This window comes from Musca domestica, unplaced genomic scaffold (assembly GCF_030504385.1).
Source record: "Musca domestica strain aabys unplaced genomic scaffold, Musca_domestica.polishedcontigs.V.1.1 10, whole genome shotgun sequence".
In the NCBI taxonomy this organism is placed as follows: Eukaryota; Metazoa; Arthropoda; class Insecta; order Diptera; family Muscidae; genus Musca; species Musca domestica.
In genome coordinates this window covers 16,356,862-16,376,897 of record NW_026712115.1, presented here as the reverse complement: position 1 = coordinate 16,376,897, position 20,036 = coordinate 16,356,862, and the positions used below count along the sequence as shown (strand labels likewise).

The 20,036-nt window shown below is 36.8% G+C and overlaps 1 protein-coding gene across 4 annotated transcripts in view; it reads left to right on the top strand.

Moving 5' to 3' along the window:
• The window catches only part of LOC109612410 (potassium voltage-gated channel subfamily H member 8), a 1,874,382-nt gene that overhangs the window by 1,258,677 nt on the left and 595,669 nt on the right, over nucleotides 1-20,036 (top strand). For all 4 annotated transcript variants that reach the window (XM_059127170.1, XM_059127167.1, XM_059127162.1 and 1 more), the window contains exon 9: nucleotides 5,564-5,768. In XM_059127170.1, coding sequence (XP_058983153.1) covers nucleotides 5,564-5,768 — 205 coding nt within the window. The remainder of the gene's footprint in view (nucleotides 1-5,563; nucleotides 5,769-20,036) is intronic.

The window sequence follows — 20,036 nt, the reverse complement described above, 5'->3', positions numbered from 1 at the left end:
AAATATTTTTCATATTATTTACCGCATCATGCAGTCTTTCGCCCAGAAATTTCTAGTACTAAAGTGAGAGTGGTGTTTAATAGATCGAGTAAGACAAAAAGCTCTTACTCTTTAAATGATGTTTTACATACAGGGCCAATATTACAAACTTATTTAGTGTCTGTAATTTTGAATTGGCGCCTGTATAAGTATGTGTTTAGCGGTGACATTGAGAAAATGTACCGACAGATATGTGTTCATGATTCTGATCGGCAATACCAGATAATTTTATTTAGAAAGGAAGGTCAGAGTGATATTAAAGATTATGATTTGTGTACTATTACCTTTGGTATAAACTGTGCACCTTATTTGGCGATTCGCACATTGTTGCAATTGGCGGAAGAGTCAACAGATAAATGCATAATTGCATCGAAAATAAATAAAAATGAGATATATGTTGATGATGTATTGACTGGAGGTCATACTCTTGCCTCAGCTTTGGAGGCGGAAAAACAATTAATTTGTGTTTTGAATTCGGCTGGATTTCCGTTAAAGAAGATAACGGCAAATCATCCGAACCTTCTTTCTAATGTCCGATCAGAAGATTTGTTAAATGAAGAATTTTTAAGAATTAAAGATATGAGTTCAACAAAGACATTAGGTATTCGGTGGAATGCCTTAACTGACTCATTTTCTTATAGTATGAAGTCACTAGAGGTGACTTCCCCGATAACTAAAAGGAAAATCTTGTCAACCATTTCGAAATTATTTGACCCAGCAGGGTGGTTAACGCCTTTAATTATACAGGCAAAAATTTTGCTGCTAGACATTTGGTTAGAAGGTGTTAATTGGGATGAAATAGTAAGTTCATCCACGTATGCTAAATGGAAAACATTTTTGGATCAATTTTCAAGTATTGATTCTATTCAAATACCAAGATGGATTAATTATTGCCTAGAGGGCAATATACAATTTCATGGATTTTGTGACGCTCCTGAAAAAGCGTATTGTGCGCAGTATACGTTCGAATGGACACAGGATCAAAGTCATCAGTAAACTTGTTAATAGCGAAAAGTAAAGTTGCTCCATTAAAAAGAGCAAGCTTGCCAAGATTAGAGCTTTGTGGTGCCGTATTGCTCTCATCTTTGGTGAAGTATGTTGTCCCCAAATTAGATGTGAAAAATTATTCTGTCCACATGTGGACAGATTCAACAATTGTATTGGCATGGTTGCAAAAACATCCATCCACATGGAATACTTATGTTTCAAATAGAACCGCAACTATATTCAAAAATATCGAAAATGCAACTTGGAGACATGTTTCTTCGAAATGTAATCCTGCAGACCTTGGAACAAGAGGTTGTAATTCTGTAGAGTTAAGTAAATGTTCGCTATGGTGGAATGGCCCAATGTGGCTATTAAGTCCTGGTAATAATTGGCCAGAATCTAATATGGTATCGAAAGGTCCGCCAGTAAAGCGAAATATTGAAGTACATATACATACATACATATTGAAGTACATTGTGCACCAATTATAGAGAAAGATGACTATAAGGAAATGATTCAAAATTTTTCTTCTTATAACAGAACATTGTGGATTATAGGATATATGTATCGTATGAAGAATAAGCAAAAAAAAATGAATATTAAGATGGAGGATGTGGAAAACTTCTATCTCAAGATGAGTTGAATCACGCTAAGATGGTTCTAGCCCGAATGGCGCAAAGGGTTCATTTTCCCCAAGAATATAATGATTTAACTAAATCAAAAATTATATCACGAAAAAGTCCGTTACGTGCTTTGAATCCATTTATGGATGAGAATGGGGTAATGAGAGTTAATGGACGTCTAGCTAATGCAAATGTTTCTAATGACGAACGATTTCCAATAATAATTCCAAGTTCGTCTCATTTATGTAATATATTCTTGGAATTTATCCACAAAACATTAATGCATGCTGATGTAAGACTTATGATGTCCATGGTCCAATTTTACATCCCTAGACTAAGAAGAAGTGTTAAAAAAGTAGTGCATAATTGTGTAATTTGTGCAAGATACAAACAAAATGTTAAATCACAGATAATGGCTGCCTTGCCTATAGAGAGAACTTCTTTTTCACTTCCCTTTACCTATGTTGGAACGGACTTTGCAGGTCCATTTCAAATTAAAAGTGGCAATTTGAGAAATTCACCATATCAAAAGTCGTATGTATGTATATTTGTATGTTTTTCGACAAAAGCCATCACTATCTACAGAAGCGTTTCTTGCAACATTTACACGATTCATAGGTAGAAGAGGTTTGTCTAGATGTTTAATGTCAGATAATGGAACCAATTTTGTGGGTGCCAGTCGTACTCTCTCGAGGGAATATCATGAATTTATAAAAAAAAATCCTCCAAAGAAATTTCAGAGAAGTATATTGTTAATGGCTTCGAGTGGAAGTTTATTCCACATAGCGCTCCACACATGGGCGGATTATGGGAAGCAGGAGTTAAAAGTTTTAAGACACATTTCAAAAAGGTAATGTCTGAAAGAAAGTTCAATTTTGAGGAATTTGCCAGTGTTTTAGTGAGAATAGGAGTGTATTAAACTCTAGGCCTTTAACACCATTGCCAGAGGATCCGCAAGATTTAGAGGCTTTAACTCCAGCACATTTCCTAAGAGGTGGAGTATTATTATTCGCTCCGGAAATGCCTATTGACGATTTATCGCTAATAAATCGTTGGGAAAAAATAAAAGCCCTACATCATACCTTTACTAAGAGATGGAAAACAGAATATATCCAGGAACTCCATAAAAGATACAAATGGCAATATCCTAAACGAAATATTCAAGAGAATGACTTGGTACTAATAAAAGATGAACTGCTACCTCCGAATGACTGGAAAAGTGGGACGTGTGGTAAAAGTGCATGATGGGCACGATCAACACTTACATAATAATGAATATGGGCCAAGGTGAAGTCTGTCAGGTTTGCTACGGTATTCATCACCTGAGGAACTGTTCCGCCTTTCAAGTGATGACGGTGGAGCAAAGAGAGAGTGTGGTATTGGCCCGCAAATACTGCAAGAACTGCCCTCGGACGGAGGTAGCATAGAGTTTGCCAGGTATCACCCGTATGCCAATCAAAGAGGGCAGCGAACCCAACAGCAACAACAAATTCTTGCTCAGCTGCAGACACGCCACGCGCACACAGTCACTGAGACTAAACCAAGGCAAAAAAGCGGAAGCAACATCAGAATAAACAACAGATTGGTTTGCAGAAAACACAAACTAACAACAAACATCGGCGAGATAAAACAACCAAAAAACAGAGTAAACAACAAAATCAACATGCCGCACAACAGACACAGCAACAGCCCGGAGAAGAATAACCTTTACTGCCGCAGCCAGAAATGATGGACAGGTTCCTGAGTGTGCTGGAAAAAATAGCAACAGCTTTAACGGTTGCACCAGTGCAAGGGGCCCGGCATGTTGGGAATAGACCCAACCCCATAGATGATGATATCGATTTGGACCTTATCGATCTCGATAATTAAAACTATCGATGAGGTCACATTGTCAAGGAGTTTTTGATTGGCACTCTTCGTCTTGAAGTTTAAAAAAAGTGGATCGCCAGATCAAACAAAATTTGTGAATTTTTCATTACATAAAATTGACGACGATCATTTTTAAGTTGAAATTGCTTGTGCTTTTTTTCTTTTGTGCGGACAACAAACGTAAGTATCGCCAGAATACTTTTGTGTTTGTTTGTAGTTTGCTAAATAATATTGTTGTTCGTCTTTGTGCAACAATAAATTCCGGCTCAAAATCTACTCAGTAGAATTTGAACCACAACAAGTCCATACGACGGTATTGGAACTTGTACACACTGCGCACCAATTATTTAGAAAACGGAGAACGATTATAATAAGTGATCAATTTCAATTTTGCTGTCACTGCCTTTATGACTCCAATTCCTTCATAGTAGATGCCGGGCTTATTATCAAACTTGTGTATTTTGAACGAATAACACAGTCATAGAAATACAATAGCCACAAGCATATTATCAATAAGAGCATGAACTCTTTAAAGTCTTTGACGACGGCCCTTCACTAGCTCTCCCTTTCTGTAGGCGGTACAGATTCCAAGATTTGACTGTGCAACTGTAGTTTCGCTCGGGTGCAAATGAACCATACCAAGGATGGGTTTTAAAATTCGTCGTAATATGATAAGAACATCGCGTGTTTTGTGTTGCTTCTTCCAACATGCAATCGCTCTTAGAATGTCTCTCTTATCTAGACACAGAGTCAAACCGTGTATGGAGCTTGATTTCTCCAATATTCCATGTTTCTCAACAACTGTATTTCTTTTGCGAAATGTGACACTTGGATGGTCTTGGCTATTAGTTGCATCGCCTGATTAAAACTAAAAACTTCTATCAAGCTACCATGTCCTTTTATCCTCTCGGCAAACGAACATAACCGAAAATATGTTGTCGACAGCTAAATGAAATTATGTTGTTGATTCTATAGATGAATCTGGTAACCCACTCTTTGAGAAAATTGATTGATTGGCATTGTAGATTTCATCTTAAATTTAATATCAGTTTGAATTTTTCCATTCTTTAAGAAAGGTTCTGACCAGAGTGATAAACTACCATGTGGATTTGTGGGTGCATTAAACTACAACATATATCCTGAAAACAGTTCTAGTTTCATGTCTCTGTTTATAATATATACGACCAATTAATAGTCCTTAGAAAGTGATCTCCTATAGTGGTACTATTTTTTTTTTTTTTATTTTTTTTGGAATAAACGAGTCTGGCAGCATAGCCCGAAGATTCATCGCAGCTTCATATGCCTATCAGACACGCTCATGCAATCGTCAACGTAAAAATTATTTTGAAGTAACATCGCCCTCAATTGATATTTCTGAATTTTCGTATCTGCTAGCCTTTTAAGACAACTCTTACTATGATGTGGGGCACACGTTGTACCATACGATATCATATTCAACATGTGATGTTCTATGTTTTTATGATCACAAATCATGCCAGTCCAAGTCCTCTTTTGATTGTATTTTCGCCATGTATCCCACATCCTAATGATCCTTCTTACTCTCAATAGGCTTGCAATATATTTTTGTTTAGTATTTATACATTTAGATATCATTACTTCTAGCATTAAATGTAAATTAAGTAATAAATTACCTCAGCCAACAACCCATGGAGTTGTGAAAATAATTGAGCTGTTTCTTTATTCAGTTCATTGACCTGCTTAAATAAACAATAACATTTATTTAGGTCAGTTTTATGGTAACATACTTTTCGCTTTTTTCTCAAAACTGCTTCTTAATCTCAATCCTAACCATTAAGAGAGACCCCAGTGCCAAGTACTATCTGTTCGCTTTTTTATCCATATTGATCCACCCATTCCCAACAGATTCAATTATCAACAAACGATAATCTCTGAAAATATAAGTACACGACTAAAGTGCTATTTAGATTTCCTATACTAATACAAATATGACTTCTATATTCATATTAATCGTAGTTCTTACTCAAACGTATATAATAATATCCTTTATTATTAAACATTTTCAGGAGTCGCACATTCACTTGGTGAAACTTACACGTTTATTACGTTTAGCACGTTTACTGCAAAAGATGGACAGATATTCACAGTACACAGCAATGATTCTAACGTTATTGATGCTCTTGTTCTCTCTAGTGGCTCATTGGTTGGCTTGCATTTGGTATGTGATTGCTGAAAAGGAAAACACGTTTAATGAACCTGGCTGGGACATAGGTAAGTAACCACATTTTGTACGTAATACTTTGAAAGACCTAGAGGAAATAATGGTATCCATACTTTCCATATTTTGTCTGTTATTATGGTTAATTATACTATTATTTGACTTTTTTATAAACTCAGGGATAAAATGTAGAGTATTTTAACTTTGTCATTCCGTCTGTATCTACTCGAAATACAAATCTTAGACCCAACCATGTAAAAATATATATTTTTGTCTGTCATGGCGTCTTTCGAACGAATTGAGATAGAATGAGGATTTTTTTTTTGTATTTTGCCAGAAGACAGGTTAAGTTCGCAACTGACACATGTCCACGTGCTTCTATAGCCCCCATATAACCGTAGATACCGATATTCGGTATCTTGACGATATAGATCACATTTTCCGTAATGACAGAACACCTGTGGCAGATTATGGTTTATATAGGTTCTCCCCATATTTTAGTAGTTTCCAATATTCTGTATTCTATTGATTTTACCCACATTTTGCAGGAAAATTGTTTGAAATTCGGTATGTAGAGTTCGTAATAGGTACTGTATCTGTGGCAAAAAGCCTGCTCAATATTTCTTATATGACTCATAAATCTGTACCCCTTAATATAATTTCATGCACATTCTTTAACAGAGTACTTTAAAATTTGGTTTTTAAATTCGCAGTAAATAATAGTTACTCATGGTCCGCCCGAACCAAACGCGTTTGTATAAGTTGATTATTATATTATTATTATATATTATCATCGAAAACGTCAAAATACCGAATAGATATATTTTTGACAGAAGCCTCCTTTCTGCAAGAGAGCCAAACGACCAAATTGCAGATAATTTAGAAAATAATACGTGTAGCAGTACAACTCATTATGGTGCTCTTGAACAATAATTGCTAGCCGGCATTTTAGATCTTGGTTCTTACGTTTAACAGGATTTGCTTCGGGATGGTAAACTGGAGTGAATTGTTGTTGAATTCCCAAGCAATAAGTTACTTTCTGCATTACAGCGGAGATAAACTGTATGCCGTTGTCCTATTTAACACGTCGTGGTACTCCGAAGCGCAGAAGTATTTCTTCTATGAGGATTTCGCACATACTTCTGCTGTAGCTTTTTTTAACTTGAAAAGTTCCATCCATCTGCTAGCAACATCTTCAACTATTAGGATCCACTTATATCCATCTTCGGTTTGAGGCAGCGGAACAAATAAATCTACTACTAACACATCAAATCGCTGCTTGCTACTGGTTGTTTTCAAAAGTCCAGCTGGTTTTAAGTTCGTTGCTTTAAAACGTTGGCAATGAATACAGCTTTTGACAAACTATCTCGTCCCAGGCCAAAAGTATCTTCTGGTAGTGCAAAAGTACCCCTCTGTTCCACAATGACCTGCCGTACTATTATCGTGACAGCTTTTTAAAATTTCTGGACGTTTCCATAATAATAAAGATTTCCATCATTTAAATTATAACTCCTATTGGTCCATTTTAGAGAATTTTCATCATGTTTCTCGAAGGACATTATTACATCTTGTAGGTAGTCATAATTTTTTTAATTTTCTCTCATCTTTGTCACGCTTTTATTTTGAATGTCAACAATGAAGGCACAAATGAATTTTTCGATACTTTTATGTTCATCTTCTGGATAACATATCCGCAACGTCATTTCTTTTCCGAGGGAGGTATACAATGGAAAGGTTATATTGTTGAATCTGTAGTCCCCATCTGGCAAGCCCAAACAATGGCTGAGGCTTTTCTTTGGGTTGTGGAGTAATTACGCTCTGCACTATTCAATAGTCGACTACCATATTCGATGGGATTCCCCTCTTGACACTGACCCTGAAGTAAAACTGCTCCTAGAGCGTATGCACTAGCATCTGTTTGTATAGCAAATGACATATTATCTATCGCTTATCTTAGAATTGGAGGGGTCGTCAAACCCTTTTTCAATGAATCAAAATCATGTTGTTCAGTTTCTCCCGACTTCCACTCTGTTGCTTTCTTGGTTAAATTGGTCAACGGTCTTGCAATCTCGGCATATCCGTTTATAAATCTCCTGTACCAGGAACATGTTTGAATGAAGGATATCAGTTCCTTAACATTTTTGGTTCTTTGCGCTCCACAATTGTCTGAATCTTTCCAGGATCGACTCTTATACTTTCAGGCGTTAAAATATGTCCAAGAAATTTCACACTTGAGGAATAAAATTTACATTTCTGGTTATTCAGCCGAAGATTGACAGCCTGTTCCACGATATCAAAAGAATGCGTTTCAATAACATTCGTTCTTTCTTTCGCATAGCCTTACGTGACGCTGTGTTGCTAATATACCTTTTAAAAATAATTCGCGAAATTAAGCAAAAAAGCGCCAGAATGACTGATTTAAAAGCGAAAAAGCATCCAGAAATACAACCATACATAAGCTGGCTCTGCCTGAACCGATAGTTCGGTTGTAAACAGACAAATGTAAATAAACAAACAAAATAACATTCCCAGTGATTGTGTTCGAATTTTTTGTGTTCTTAAAAAATGAATATTTCTGCAGCCCTATACTTTATGGATGATGTGGAGGAGCTTCAAAATGTACAACGGAGGCATTTATTTTCGAATTAGTTTGAAGTACCTAACAACCAGTAAGTATGATTGTATTTATACATTTTGGAAATAATAAACCCGTTAAAAATTCTGTTAAAATCTTAAAAATACCGAATGCTTATACGACGACGTGGGCCTGCATAGGCAACTTTTGTCATAAATTATTACAATATTTAAATGTGAAACTTGAAGAAAAATCTGTTTATAATGTAGCTAAAATCGTCAAAATACCGAATATGGGGGTACCGTTATATGGGGGCTATACGAAGACGTGGACCTGCACAGACAATTTTCTGGCATGGGCTGAAGTATCCATTACGAACTTCACATGCGAAATTTTAAACAATCCCTGTAAATAATGACTTTGTATGAAGTATCCATTACGAACTTTAAATACCAAATTTGAAACGATTCCGGTAAACAATGTCGCTAAAATCATTAAAAAACCTAATATGGGGGGGTACCGTTATATGGGGGCTACACGAAGACGTGGACCTGCACAGATAATTTTCTGTCTTAGGCTGTAGTATCCATTACGAACTTTAAATGCCAAATTTGAAAATTCCGGTGAATAATGTCGCTAAAATCATCAAAATGCCGAATATCGGGAGGTACCGTTATATGGGGGCTATATGATAACTTGGACCTACATGGCCCATTTACGAACTTAACCTGCCTATAGGGAAAATATACATGTGTGCAAAATTTTAGCCTTCTATCTCAATTTGTTCGAAGGATAGCGTGATTACAAGAGACAGACGGACATGGCTAAATCGTCTTAGAATTTTACGCTGATCAAGAATATATATACCTTGTTGGGTCTGATATGCGTATTTCGAGGAGTTACAAACGGAATGACAAAATTAATATACCCTCCATAGTATGGTGGAGGATATAAAAAATGTATTTTCCTAGGTTTGCTCTGACTTCAACAGCGAGGTCTACAATAAGCAGAACCATTGCTGAATGTCTGTAGATTTTTGAGAACTACATTTCGTGCTGGAATTGAAGAAATAAAAAAATATATTTGTTGTTGACATACTATAACTGTATTTATTATTATACCCCCCACCTTGGAAAGGAGGGTATATTAACTTTGTCATTCCGTTTGTAACATCCTTAAATATTCGTCTTAGACCCCATAAAGTATATATATTCATAATCAGCATAAAATTCTAAGTCGATTTAACGATGTCCGTCTGTCTGTTGAAATCACGATACAGCCCACATTATTTGCCGTAAAGTGCCAAAATTTAGCAGAGCTATTTGGATTTTGTCTAGGATGGTTGGTACTGAAAATGAGATATATCGGTCCACGTTCTGGTATAGTCCCCATATAACGGTACCTCCCGATATTCGGTAATTTGATGATTTTTGTCACATTTTTTCACGGATTTGTCTGAAAATTGGTATTTGTTTGTCATAATGGGTTCCAGCTTCGGTGGCGAAACATTGCATGCATGGGTCCATGATTTAATATAGCCCCCATATAACGGTACCTCCCGGTATTCGGTATTTTGCAACCTTTTTTCACGGATTTGTCTGAAAATTGGTATATGTTGGTCATAATGGGTTCCATCTCCGGTGGCGAAACATTGCATGTATGGGTCCATGATTTGGTATAGCCCCCATATAACAGTACCTCCCGATATTCGGTATTTTGATGGTTTTTGCCACATTTTTTCACTTATTTGTCTAAAAATTGGTATTTGTGGGTCATAATGGGCCCTAGTTCGTGTGGCGAAACATTGTAATTATAGGTCCACGTTTTGATATAGCACCCATATAACGGTACCTCCCGATATTCGGTAATTTGATGATTTTTGTCATGGGTTCCAGCTTCGGTGGCGAAACATTGCATGTATGGGTCCATGATTTGGTATAGCCCCCATATAACAGTACCTCCCGATATTCGGTATTTTGATGGTTTTTGCCACATTTTTTCACTTATTTGTCTAAAAATTGGTATTTGTGGGTCATAATGGGCCCTAGTTCGTGTGGCGAAACATTGTAATTATAGGTCCACGTTTTGATACAGCCCCCATATAACGGTACCTCCCGATATTCGGTAATTTGATGATTTTTGTCACATTTTTTCACGGATTTGTCTGAAAATTGGTATTTGTTTGTCATAATGGGTTCCAGCTTCGGTGGCGAAACATTGCATGTATGGGTCCATGATTTGATATAGCCCCCATATAACGGTACCTCCCGATATTCGGTATTTTGATGGTTTTTGCCACATTTTTTCACTGATTTGTCTAAAAATTGGTATTTGTGGGTCATAATGGGTCCTAGATCGTGTGGCGAAACATTTTGGTGTAGCCCCCATATAACGGTACCCCCCCGATATTCGGCATTTTAATGGTTTTTGCCACATTTCTCCTAATGTTTCTTTTACCCTAAGGTGGGGGGTATTAAAAGTTTGGCCCGGCCGAAATTAATGTTTTTTTACTTGTTTTTACCTACCTTTTTGTTTGCATTTACAATCAAGCAATATTTATTTTGAAAAAAATGTCCTGAATTGTAGTCATAGGCAAATACACAAATGACTGATTTTGACATCTGTTTTCTCATGCTTGCGAAAGAAAAAAAAAGTGGAACGCAAAACTGCACTGAAATGTTGGCGTTTTCATTCGCTTTGGTTTTTGTACAATTTTGCGTTCTGATGGATTTTATTGGAACGGAAATCAGCTGTTTGTCGTGTAAAATTTGTGCGAACGTGTCCTTTCGAGGTCGTGGAACAGTCTATGAATCTCTCCAAGACTAATCTGAGGTCATCTTAATGTTGATTGAAAGTATCAGAGCAGATGATGATATCATCTAAATAAATTTGATAAATCATAAAAATGATATCGTCTTTAAATTTGTTAATCAGCCGTTGGAAAGTGGCTAGGGCATGCCTCATACCTAATGGCATACGTTTGAAACGAAATGTTCCAAAAGCGTTATAAAACAAGTCTTAGCACGGTCTTCCATTGCCACTTCCACCTGGTAATAGCCACTCTGAAAATCTAAAATTGTCATATACCTGATGTGAAGTAAATCGTCAATGCGAGGTAGTGGATATCTATCTGGTATAGTTATGGCATGAAGTTTTCTACAGTCCACACAAACTCGAACCGAGCCATTACTTTAGGTCACATTCCTCTATTATGAACTTTTTCCAACGTGGTCTCAATTTTTTGTTTTAACTCCCATGTTTTCGCAAAAGACAGCCTGAAAAGGCGGCGAGAAAATAGCTTCTTTCGTACCTTTATCTATTTTGTGAGCAGCATATGGTGTAGGTATCTCTGAATATATACTGAATAGAATGAGGAGAATAATCATTTTGATGGCATGCAATTTTGGCAAACTCTCAATCAAAAATTTGGAATGGACAACCTTCAAAGTGCTAGTGTCTTTGTCCCATACTCAAAACAATCTGTGCTTGCTCGAGAAAATTGGAGCCAAGTAGTGTTCGATTATTTTTGTCATCTGGAAAGATAACAAAAAGCAGTAAGTTCGGCCGGGCCGAACTTTGAATACCCTCCACCATTTGGAACGAATTAGAAAATTTTCAATAAAAAATAAAATCCATTAAATTCTATTTTAAATCTTTACAATATCTAAAATAGGAAGGTGCCGATATATGGGGATATATATGATATTGTGGACCTATAAAGACAAATCTATATCTGGGTGTAAAGTACTCACAAGGAACTCCTTGTGTGGATTTTCAGATAATTCCATTGGAAAAAGTGGCTAAAATCATCAAACTACTGAATATCAGGGGGTATCGTTATATGGGGGATACACGATATTACGGACCTATATAGACAACTCCCTTTCAGGGGGTAAAGTGCTCACAAAGAACTCCTTGTGTGGATTTTCAGACAATACGATTTGAAAATGTGGCCAAAATCATCAAAATACCGAATATCGGGGGTACCGTTATATAGGTGCTATACGATATCATTAACCTATATAAAGAATTCTCTGTCGGGGGTAAAGTGCTCACACAAAACCCCTTGTGTACAATTTCCGTTGAAAAATGTGGGTAAAATTATCAAAATACCGAATATCGAGAGTACCGTTATAGGGGGGATATACGATATCGTGGACCTATATTGACAATTCTCTCTCAGGGGGTAAAGTATTCACAAGAAACTACTTGTGTGAATTTTCAGACAATTCCATTGAAAAATGTGGCTAACATCTTCAAAATACCGAATATCGGAGGGTACCTTTATATGGGGGCTATACGATATTGTGGACCGATATAGCCCATCTTCGAACTTGACCTGCCTGCAGACAAAAGAGAGATCTGTGCAAAATGTTAGCTTCCTATCTTAATTCGTTTAGACTGTAGCGTAATTACAACAGACGGGCGGACGGACGGACAGGGCTAAATCGTCTTAGAATTTTACGCTGATCATGAATATATATACTTTGTTGGGTCTATAATGATTATTTCGATGAATTACAAACGGAATGACGAACTTAATATACTCTCCATACTATGTATGGTGGAGGGTATAAAAATTTTTGATGTCAAACGTTCTGGCGCCTGCGCCAATTTTACAGGTCATCGTGTTTTAAACTTACAAACTCTCAACTTCATAATGCACTTCAAATTGGAACTAGAGATTTCTTTTCTACAGTGTCGAAATAAGCCTGACCAGGCACACCATATAAATTTGATCAGCTTCATCCGTAATTTTATCCAATTGAGAAAAGAAAGATCTCTCTTTGTACATAAAGGCATCAGTCGGCTCATTCTTCTGTTGCTTCGATTCATTTATTTTAGCATAAATGCGCCAAGTTGGCTTAGGTGGTGAGAATGCATCACGGAGCCTCATTTCTATATCAGCAAAAGTTGTAGCCTTTGACTTGACTCCATGCCACAATTCCACAGCTTCTCCTTCCAGCAACATCGGCATGCCATTTACAGCATTTGCATCCGAAATCGATTCCACAGTCTTGTACGGTGTAACGGCAGAGATAAATTCCTCCACTTTTACTGGATTCCGCTCTCCATTGAACCTTGAACGATAACCACTGAAAGAACCCCATTTTTCGCTTTGCTTGTTGACAGCTTCTAACAATTCCTTAAATTGTTCCGTCGAAAGAGACACCATATTTGTTTGGCAGCAATACATTGATTTCGGCGTAATACTTCGTCCTTTAAATCTTCAGACACGTTTTCGCCAAAAACAGTGGTTCTGGTTATTTCTAGATTATAGGGCATCGATATACCGAAGTATAACAATTCCAAGAACTTCAAAAATATGCAGGTCGTTATTCAGGCCACTCATTTGGGCATCAATTTGTTGCAGTACATCCACGGATGTTTGCTTATTTGTAGTGGTAGCTACGTTTGACGACAGTTTTGTAGTAAATTATTTTGTCGTGGGCGCCAAATTAAGGAAAATCTATTAGCCTTCCGAAATCATAACTCTTTAATTGTTAAAGTTTAATGATTACAAAAGTTGTTTTATATGAAAAATTCTGGTTAACTGCCAAACACTGGAAAACGAAGAATGAAAACATACATACATGCATACATTTATTCAAAATAACTCACAAACAATCATACACGCGCAACGCCAAACATCGCTGCCACGTGCACACAAAACATTGTTGTTTGTGTTAAATAATAATTAGAACAAGGCATGGACGAGAAACAACAATAAATGATGCAGCAGCAAATAACTCTGTCACATACATACATCACTATTGCTTGCCTCTAATGTCCAACAACAAAACAGTATAGCATAGAGAAACGGCCGCGTATAGAAACCACGTATTCCTTTGCACTTGTTGTTTTTATATTTAACAATAATAATAATAACAACAACAAAGGAGCATAGCGAAGGAAAATGGTCGGGAATAGCAACTACGTATTCCCTTGTACTTTTTGATTTGGTACAAATAATAGCAACATATATTTTTCTACAAAAGCTATATTTTTGTACAAAAGCTATCTATAATTTGTTTTCTTAATATTAACGGAGCAACAATGCGTGCATTCCCCACGCATGTCTACATTCGTTGAAGTCTAATCAACGACTGAGACCACCGCAATCGTACTGTTTTGTTCATCTTAGTTCTAAAAGCACAACTTGACTAAGAATTGCTCATCAGCTGGTTCGTTGTATTTTTATTTACTAATTAATCATTCAAGTACGGCAATGCAAGAAAACAAATAATATGGTTGAGGAATAAAATTTACATTTCTGGTTATTCAGCCGAAGATTGACAGCCTGTTCCACGATATCAAAAGAATGCGTTTCAATAACATTCGTTCTTTCTTTCGCATAGCCTTACGTGACGCTGTGTTGCTAATATACCTTTTAAAAATAATTCGCTAAATTAAGCAAAAAAGCGCCAGAATGACTGATTTAAAAGCGAAAAAGCATCCAGAAATACAACCATACATAAGCTGGCTCTGCCTGAACCGATAGTTCGGTTGTAAGCAGACAAATGTAAATAAACAAACAAAATAACATTCCCAGTGATTGTGTTCGAATTTTTTGTGTTCTTAAAAAATGAATATTTCTGCAGCCCTATACTTTATTGATGATGTGGAGGAGCTTAAAAATGTACAACGGAGGCATTTATTTTCGAATTAGTTTGAAGTACCTAACAACCAGTAAGTATGATTGTATTTATACATTTTGGAAATAATAAACCCGTTAAAAATTCTGTTAAAATCTTAAAAATACCGAATGCTTATACGACGACGTGGGCCTGCATAGGCAACTTTTGTCATAAATTATTACAATATTTAAATGTGAAACTTGAAGAAAAATCTGTTTATAATGTAGCTAACATCGTCAAAATACCGAATATGGGGGTACCGTTATATGGGGGCTATACGAAGACGTGGACCTGCACAGACAATTTTCTGGCATGGGCTGAAGTATCCATTACGAACTTCACATGCGAAATTTTAAACAATCCCTGTAAATAATGACTTTGTATGAAGTATCCATTACGAACTTTAAATACCAAATTTGAAACGATTCCGGTAAACAATGTCGCTAAAATCATTAAAAAACCTAATATGGGGGGGTACAGTTATATGGGGGCTACACGAAGACGTGGACCTGCACAGATAATTTTCTGTCTTAGGCTGTAGTATCCATTACGAACTTTAAATGCCAAATTTGAAAATTCCGGTGAATAATGTCGCTAAAATCATCAAAATGCCGAATATCGGGAGGTACCGTTATATGGGGGCTATATGATAACTTGGACCTACATGGCCCATTTACGAACTTAACCTGCCTACAGGGAAAATATACAATTTGTTCGAAAGATAGCGTGATTACAAGAGACAGACGGACATGGCTAAATCGTCTTAGAATTTTACGCTGATCAAGAATATATATACTTTGTTGGGTCTGATATGCGTATTTCGAGGAGTTACAAACGGAATGACAAAATTAATATGCCCTCCATAGTATGGTGGAGGATATAAAAAATGTATTTTCCTAGGTTTGCTCTGACTTCAACAGCGAGGTCTACAACAAGCAGAACCATTGCTGAATGTCTGTAGATTTTTGAGAACTACATTTCGTGCTGGAATTGAAGAAATAAAAAAATATATTTGTTGTTGACATACTATAACTGTATTTATTATTATACCCTCCACCTTGGAAAGGAGGGTATATTAACTTTGTCATTCCGTTTGTAACATCCTTAAATATTCGTCTTAGACCCCATAAAGTATATATATTCATAATCAGCATAAAATTCTAAGTCGATTTAACGATGTCCGTCTGTCTGTTGAAATCACGATACAGCCCACATTATTTGCCGTAGAGTGCCAAAATTTAGCAGAGCTATTTGGATTTTGTCTAGGATGGTTGGTATTGAAAATGAGATATATCGGTCCACGTTCTGGTATAGTCCCCATATAACGGTACCTCCCGATATTCGGTAATTTGATGATTTTTGTCACATTTTTTCACGGATTTGTCTGAAAATTGGTATTTGTTTGTCATAATGGGTTCCAGCTTCGGTGGCGAAACATTGCATGCATGGGTCCATGATTTAATATAGCCCCCATATAACGGTACCTCCCGGTATTCGGTATTTTGCAACCTTTTTTCACGGATTTGTCTGAAAATTGGTATATGTTGGTCATAATGGGTTCCATCTCCGGTGGCGAAACATTGCATGTATGGGTCCATGATTTGGTATAGCCCCCATATAACAGTACCTCCCGATATTCGGTATTTTGATGGTTTTTGCCACATTTTTTCACTTATTTGTCTAAAAATTGGTATTTGTGGGTCATAATGGGAACTAGTTCGTGTGGCGAAACATTGTAATTATAGGTCCACGTTTTGATACAGCCCCCATATAACGGTACCTCCCGATATTCGGTAATTTGATGATTTTTGTCACATTTTTTCACGGATTTGTCTGAAAATTGGTATTTGTTTGTCATAATGGGTTCCAGCTTCGGTGGCGAAACATTGCATGTATGGGTCCATGATTTGATATAGCCCCCATATAACGGTACCTCCCGATATTCGGTATTTTGATGGTTTTTGCCACATTTTTTCACTGATTTGTCTAAAAATTGGTATTTGTGGGTCATAATGGGTCCTAGATCGTGTGGCGAAACATTTTGGTGTAGCCCCCATATAACGGTACCCCCCCGATATTCGGCATTTTAATGGTTTTTGCCACATTTCTCCTAATGTTCCTTTTACCCTAAGGTGGGGGGTATTAAAAGTTTGGCCCGGCCGAAATTAATGTTTTTTTACTTGTTTTTACCTACCTTTTTGTTTGCATTTACAATCAAGCATTATTTATTTTGAAAAAAATGTCCTGAATTGTAGTCATACGCAAATACACAAATGACTGATTTTGACATCTGTTTTCTCATGCTTGCGAAAGAAAAAAAAAAGTGGAACGCAAAACTGCACTGAAATGTTGGCGTTTTCATTCGCTTTGGTTTTTGTACAATTTTGCGTTCTGATGGATTTTATTGGAACGGAAATCAGCTGTTTGTCGTGTAAAATTTGTGCGAACGTGTCCTTTCGAGGTCGTGGAACAGTCTATGAATCTCTCCAAGACTAATCTGAGGTCATCTTAATGTTGATTGAAAGTATCAGAGCAGATGATGATATCATCTAAATAAATTTGATAAATCATAAAAATGATATCGTCTTTAAATTTGTTAATCAGCCGTTGGAAAGTGGCTAGGGCATGCCTCATACCTAATGGCATACGTTTGAAACGAAATGTTCCAAAAGCGTTATAAAACAAGTCTTAGCACGGTCTTCCATTGCCACTTCCACCTGGTAATAGCCACTCTGAAAATCTAAAATTGTCATATACCTGATGTGAAGTAAATCGTCAATGCGAGGTAGTGGATATCTATCTGGTATAGTTATGGCATGAAGTTTTCTACAGTCCACACAAACTCGAACCGAGCCATTACTTTAGGTCACATTCCTCTATTATGAACTTTTTCCAACGTGGTCTCAATTTTTTGTTTTAACTCCCATGTTTTCGCAAAAGACAGCCTGAAAAGGCGGCGAGAAAATAGCTTCTTTCGTACCTTTATCTATTTTGTGAGCAGCATATGGTGTAGGTATCTCTGAATATATACTGAATAGAATGAGAAGAAAAATCATTTTGATGGCATGCAATTTTGGCAAACTCTCAATCAAAAATTTGGAATGGACAACCTTCAAAGTGCTAGTGTCTTTGTCCCATACTCAAAACAATCTGTGCTTGCTCGAGAAAATTGGAGCCAAGTAGTGTTCGATTATTTTTGTCATCTGGAAAGATAACAAAAAGCAGTAAGTTCGGCCGGGCCGAACTTTGAATACCCTCCACCATTTGGAACGAATTAGAAAATTTTCAATAAAAAATAAAATCCATTAAATTCTATTTTAAATCTTTACAATATCTAAAATAGGAAGGTGCCGATATATGGGGATATATATGATATTGTGGACCTATAAAGACAAATCTATATCTGGGTGTAAAGTACTCACAAGGAACTCCTTGTGTGGATTTTCAGATAATTCCATTGGAAAAAGTGGCTAAAATCATCAAACTACTGAATATCAGGGGGTATCGTTATATGGGGGATACACGATATTACGGACCTATATAGACAATTCTCTTTCAGGGGGTAAAGTGCTCACAAAGAACTCCTTGTGTGGATTTTCAGACAATACGATTTGAAAATGTGGCCAAAATCATGAAAATACCGAATATCGGGGGTACCGTTATATAGGTGCTATACGATATCATTAACCTATATAAAGAATTCTCTGTCGGGGGTAAAGTGCTCACACAAAACCCCTTGTGTACAATTTCCGTTGAAAAATGTGGGTAAAATTATCAAAATACCGAATATCGAGAGTACCGTTATAGGGGGGATATACGATATCGTGGACCTATATTGACAATTCTCTCTCAGGGGGTAAAGTATTCACAAGAAACTACTTGTGTGAATTTTCAGACAATTCCATTGAAAAATGTGGCTAACATCTTCAAAATACCGAATATCGGAGGGTACCTTTATATGGGGGCTATACGATATTGTGGACCGATATAGCCCATCTTCGAACTTGACCTGCCTGCAGACAAAAGAGAGATCTGTGCAAAATGTTAGCTTCCTATCTTAATTCGTTTAGACTGTAGCGTAATTACAACAGACGGGCGGACGGACGGACAGGGCTAAATCGTCTTAGAATTTTACGCTGATCATGAATATATATACTTTGTTGGGTCTATAATGATTATTTCGATGAATTACAAACGGAATGACGAACTTAATATACTCTCCATACTATGTATGGTGGAGGGTATAAAAATTTTTGATGTCAAACGTTCTGGCGCCTGCGCCAATTTTACAGGTCATCGTGTTTTAAACTTACAAACTCTCAACTTCATAATGCACTTCAAATTGGAACTAGAGATTTCTTTTCTACAGTGTCGAAATAAGCCTGACCAGGCACACCATATAAATTTGATCAGCTTCATCCGTAATTTTATCCAATTGAGAAAAGAAAGATCTCTCTTTGTACATAAAGGCATCAGTCGGCTCATTCTTCTGTTGCTTCGATTCATTTATTTTAGCATAAATGCGCCAAGTTGGCTTAGGTGGTGAGAATGCATCACGGAGCCTCATTTCTATATCAGCAAAAGTTGTAGCCTTTGACTTGACTCCATGCCACAATTCCACAGCTTCTCCTTCCAGCAACATCGGCATGCCATTTACAGCATTTGCATCCGAAATCGATTCCACAGTCTTGTACGGTGTAACGGCAGAGATAAATTCCTCCACTTTTACTGGATTCCGCTCTCCATTGAACCTTGAACGATAACCACTGAAAGAACCCCATTTTTCGCTTTGCTTGTTGACAGCTTCTAACAATTCCTTAAATTGTTCCGTCGAAAGAGACACCATATTTGTTTGGCAGCAATACATTGATTTCGGCGTAATACTTCGTCCTTTAAATCTTCAGACACGTTTTCGCCAAAAACAGTGGTTCTGGTTATTTCTAGATTATAGGGCATCGATATACCGAAGTATAACAATTCCAAGAACTTCAAAAATATGCAGGTCGTTATTCAGGCCACTCAGTTGGGCATCAATTTGTTGCAGTACATCCACGGATGTTTGCTTATTTGTAGTGGTAGCTACGTTGTTAAAGTTTAATGATTACAAA